The sequence below is a fragment of the Parus major genome, chromosome 6 (genome assembly GCF_001522545.3).
Source record: "Parus major isolate Abel chromosome 6, Parus_major1.1, whole genome shotgun sequence".
Taxonomy (NCBI): Eukaryota; Metazoa; Chordata; class Aves; order Passeriformes; family Paridae; genus Parus; species Parus major.
In genome coordinates, this window is record NC_031775.1 from 1664299 (window position 1) to 1669392 (window position 5094).

Below are 5094 nucleotides of genomic sequence, written 5' to 3' on the forward strand. Positions count from 1 at the left end.
CCCTTCCCGGACTCCCTCAGCGCCGCTCCCTTTAAGCACCGACGCTCCGTAATTCGGGGTTTGGGTTTTGTCCCCCGCAGGCTTTTTATTTCCAGAGATGTCTTTCATCTTCGAATGGCTCTACAACGGCTTCAGCAGCGTCTTGCAGTTCCTAGGTAATGCCGCGGCTCCCTCCGTGCCTCAGCAGCCCCTGGCAGCCCCCTCTGGGTCGCTTTGGCTTCTCCCATTGCCAATATCCCATAAAAGTCGGGGATTTAGGTGGTGTGCAGCAGTGCAAAGTCTGGTGAGGAAGCTGCGTTTCGATAAAGGGGCTTTTTACACAGGTGCAGAGAAACTTTGAGAGTATTTGGAGGCGTTGGGCTCCCACTCAGGTGTTTCTCTTGCCCTTTAGAAGCCCGAGAGCAGCTGGGCTGGCGCCCAGGGCCTGTCCAGCCCCAGACAGAGGTGCTGCCTGGCCAGGGAGGGAACCCCATCCTCCTCATCCTCCTTCCAGAGTCCTGGATTCCAGTGGAACTCCTTGCTGGAGGATGGGGTGCCCGTTCTCCTGATCACCTCTTGAAAGGAGGGTGAGAGGCACGGGGTGAGGAAAAGTCCTGTTGGAAACCTTTGGGAGCTTTCCTGTGGCAGACAGGACAAAAACAATCAGTTTATGCCAAGAAAACAACGCACTGTTCCCTGCTTTGCACTTTTTCCTGGATGACTCGCTGCTGTCTTCTATGAGTTTGTTCAGTTTTCACATCTTGTGGGGAGACAGATTGATCCATGATAATCTTCTGCACGCTGTCCTCTGCTGTGGGGATGGACCGGAGGAAGGAATGGAATACTCAGGGGAAACGCGAGCTTAGGAAATGCCCCTTGCTGTAAACATGCCTTGGAAAAAACCTGTTTGAGCTGTGTGTGTTTTCCCTGCTGCCCCATGTCCATGCTGGAAATGTGTACAGGTGGCAGCAGAGCTCTGGGAAAGGGCTTCCCCAAAAAAACAGCGGCGGCAGCATGGCGTTCCGGCTCCGGATGAGCCTGCTGGAGTTTTCCTCTTGCTTTGTTCCTTCTCCTCGCAGGTTTGTACAAGAAGTCTGGAAAGCTGGTGTTCCTGGGGTTGGATAACGCAGGGAAAACCACTCTGCTGCACATGCTCAAAGATGACAGGCTGGGTCAGCACGTCCCCACGCTACATCCCAGTAAGTCTCCCTGGGAAAAGCCTCCCAGCGTGGCTTTTCCTCTGGAATTTTGGGGACATGGTGCAGGAGGACACCTTGGTGGCAGCTCTGCCTGGGGGATTTGAGGATCTTGAAACCTGAGCTGTGGTTGCAGCTGCACTGTGGTTCCCAAAGCTGAAGTGGGTCTGTGTTTTCCTCTCTAGAAATGCCCAATTGGTGTGGCTCAGTTAATAGAAGGGGAAGATTTTCCTAATGAAAAGCATAATAAGGGATAATAATTGCAGGTTAAAAAGCTTCAGTGGGAAGTGCTGCTCGTGATTTGTTTCAGAATTCCACAGGAAGCTGAGGGAATTCCTTATTGGAGTGTGTGATGCCAGCATGAATGCCTGAGAAATTCTGTCCATCACAACTTCCTTGTTTTCCTGAATCCCAGTCTGTTTCCCATTTCAGCATCAGAGGAGCTGACGATTGCTGGAATGACCTTCACGACTTTTGATCTGGGTGGACATGAACAAGGTAAGGAAGAAATGAGCAAAGATTGGTCTTGACGAGCGTCAGCAATTAGCTGTGCCTAATTATTTATTGCCTGGATTTATTTATGGAATGACACGTGGAAGCGACCTCCTGGCTGTAGGATTCCTTGGGAGGAAATGCTGCCAGTTCATGCTCTGCTGCCTGAAGTATTTTTAGCTGTGGAAGACTCCTATATAATTTAGTTTGAATAATTGATGAATTTTTAATTCTGCTCTTTCTAGAAGTTTTAAACACAGGGGGTTTTGCCCTTTTATACACAAAACTATTGGAAGGAAGACATCCTGGCTAAAAAGGCAGCCATGGTTGCTGAGGTTTGGTGGAGTTTTCCCTGTGTGGAGATTTCACAGGGCCACGTTTGTCCTTTGTGTTTTCCAGCTCGCCGGGTTTGGAAAAACTACCTGCCTGCTATCAATGGGATTGTCTTCCTGGTGGACTGTGCAGATCACTCACGGCTTATGGAATCCAAAGTTGAGCTTAATGTAAATACACTTCTCTTCTTTCCCTTCTCCAAGACCTCTGATCAGCTCAATTATAAATAACAGCCATCTCTGCCAGAGCTGGAGGAGCCTGGATGTCTTTACTCTGGGTTGACCACAGGCACCTGAGTTCAGGGGAGGCTCAGGTTGGACACCAGGAGGAATTTCTCCATGGCAAGGGAGCTCAGGCCTTGGCAGGGGCTGCCCAGGGAGGTTTGGAGTCCCCATGCCTGGAGGTGTCCAGGGAAGGGCTGGACGTGGCACTCAGTGCTCTGGGCTGGGGACAAGGTGGGGATCAGGCACAGCTTGGACTCCATGGGCTGGGAGGGATTTTCCAGCCTCAGTGATTCTGTGAGTCTTCCACAGGAGTATGGAAGCCCCAAAAACGAGCCCTTGTTGGTCACAGAGCTTAAGCAAAACCATTTTCTTCAGGCAACAACTCCTTTTTCCACCTCTCTGCTCAACTCTTGTTGGCTCTTGCACGCAGGCATTAATGACAGATGAGACAATATCCAACGTGCCAATCCTTATCTTGGGAAATAAAATCGACAGACCAGAGGCCATCAGCGAGGAGAAACTGCGGGAGATCTTTGGGCTCTACGGACAGACCACAGGAAAGGTAGGGAGGCATCCAAATCTTGGATTGTCACGGGCAGGGGAGAGCTTGCCGGCTTCCTTGCAGATCGAGGGAATTTGTCCACTAATTGGCCAAGGTCAATCAGTAATAATAGTGATGATGTGTCTGAAGGGAGCCTACAAGAGGGAGACTGTTTAAAAGCCATGGAGTGGTGGTACAAGAGGGACTGGCTCCCTACTGCCAGAGGGCAGGTTGACATGGGAAATTGGGAAGATGTTCTTCCCTTTGAGGTTGGTGAGTGCCTGGCACAGGGTGCCCAGAGCAGCTGTGGCTGCCCCATCCCTGGAAGCGTTCAAGGCCGGGTTGGACGGGTCTTGGAGCAACCTGGGATAGTGGGATCTGGCAATGGGGTGCAATGAGGTCATCTTTAAGGTCCCTTGTAACCCAAAACTCTGGTGATGCCCTTGGGCAAGTTTTGAGGCTGCTGGGATTGTCCAAAATGCAGTCCTCACTCAGGGGCCTGCGAGAGGAGCTCCCCTGGCTGGCTGTGGCTCCCCTGAGGGCACCAGGGATGCAGATGTGACTCCTGTTTGGATTTCCCCAGGGAAATGTGCCACTGAAGGACCTGAATGCTCGCCCCATGGAAGTGTTCATGTGCAGCGTGCTCAAGAGGCAAGGCTACGGTGAGGGCTTCCGCTGGCTATCGCAGTACATTGACTGATGCTGGCACGGACACGAGAGTTTTACTCCTCTGGACTGATCCTGTTCACAGCTTCCTATGGACTTTTCTATTAGAACATGGAAGGCTTTCCAAGTGCATACTGGCATTGTCCAAGAGACTCCTGGTTTTCCGGCTGCCCTTATGGCACAGTGGTGACACCACTCTTTTCCACGCGGCGGGGAGGCAGCGCCGTTCCTGAGTTGTCCCTGCCAGTTCGGTGACAGCGGGGCTGCTCCAGTCTGGGAAGGCCAAACTCTGCACGCTGCAGTGTAACAGCTGAAAAAGAGAGCACGTCTCACCACTGTGGTTAATTGACTTCAAAACAAACAAACAAACAAACAAAAAACAGAAAAGGAAAAAGCAATTATATTTTTTAAAGAAAGTGTTAATGTAAATGGTGTCCCTTCTAACTTTTTAGTTTAAAGTTCATCTTGTTTAGTCCAGAGTCTGGTTTAGGGTTTTTTAAAAATATATTTAACGGTATTTAGGTATTTCACAAATTACTGAACCAAGGTATCACGATATTAGAAGTCCTCAATAAACATAGCATTTGGGCTTAACTGAGCTGTAGGGTGGCTGTGCTGTGTCACGCTGACCAACGACGGCGAGGTGCCGTTGGGACTGAGGTGTGCAATCCCAGCTTCTTTAGTTTACAGGGATTATTTTTATTTTATTTTTTTTTTCCTAGTTGGGGAGGAGCACCTGCTGCAGGTGTTGGGGGTGGTGTCCAGTGGGAAGGGGCTGCCTGGTTCTCCCTCAGGCCAGACCCTCCATTGAGGATTCTCTGGCCACGCCATCGCAGTAAGAACCACGGAGCTGTTTCGGTTGTTGTAGCATGGAAGTGTTTGACATTTGCATATCATGAGGTGATTAATGTAGACTAAACCGGTTTCTTTTATACTCTCAACGGACTTTTTTTTTTTTTGTCTGAAGTTTCATTGCTGTCTGGCACTCACTTTCAGTTCAATAAAGACATGTTGTTCTCCTCCGAAGGGGCAACGAGCCTCAGTCTGGCTTGGTGTTTGCTGGGCCTTGGGGCCATCAGAACACCAGCCACAGAGTTCCAGAAGCATTTGGACACCATTCTCAGGCACAGGCTGGGATTCTTGGGGCTGTCCTGTGCAGGGCCAGGAGCTGGACTCAATCCCTGTCGCTTCCAGCTCAGGATATTCAATGGTGCCATGGTTCTGTGGCCTGCATGGTGCAGCCGGTGAGGGAAACTGATGGAAGAGCCGCTTGTCTCTGGGCTGACAACCAGGGAGGGCTCATGGCTTGCAGGGCCTTTGCTCCTGGTATAAGGAAACCACACCGAGCCCCAGACAGCCGGGAAGGGGCTGGGGGGAAAGGGGGAGCTGGGGCTTCGGCTCTGACTCCCGGTGTTCAGGGGGATTTTAGCTCTCCCAGAGGGATTTTCCCAGTCCGGGTGCCTCTGTTGGAAATAAAGGCTGGGTACTCGTTTTGTGCTGCGGGTGAAGCGAGCGTGGCCGTGGGGTGTCCGGGCCGAGGGTACCGGGGAAGTGGGGGCTTGTGCCGACTGAGGGCACCGACAGCGGCGGTGGGTGCGGCGGTCTTGATTCTCCCAGGGAGGCAGGGGCCGAGGGACGGCTCCGAACGAGGGATCCCCGATGG

General features: G+C 51.6%; 1 protein-coding gene across 1 annotated transcript; it reads left to right on the forward strand.

Moving 5' to 3' along the window:
* Nucleotides 1-25: 25 nt before the first annotated feature.
* On the forward strand, nucleotides 26-4464 carry SAR1A (secretion associated Ras related GTPase 1A). The gene is made up of 6 exons (XM_015632644.3): nucleotides 26-155; nucleotides 1059-1178; nucleotides 1608-1673; nucleotides 2067-2170; nucleotides 2655-2786; nucleotides 3349-4464. The coding sequence occupies exons 1-6, from the start codon at nucleotides 98-100 to the stop codon at nucleotides 3463-3465; spliced, it is 597 nt and encodes a 198-aa protein (XP_015488130.1). The 5' UTR covers nucleotides 26-97; the 3' UTR covers nucleotides 3466-4464.
* The last annotated feature ends 630 nt before the right edge of the window (nucleotides 4465-5094 follow it).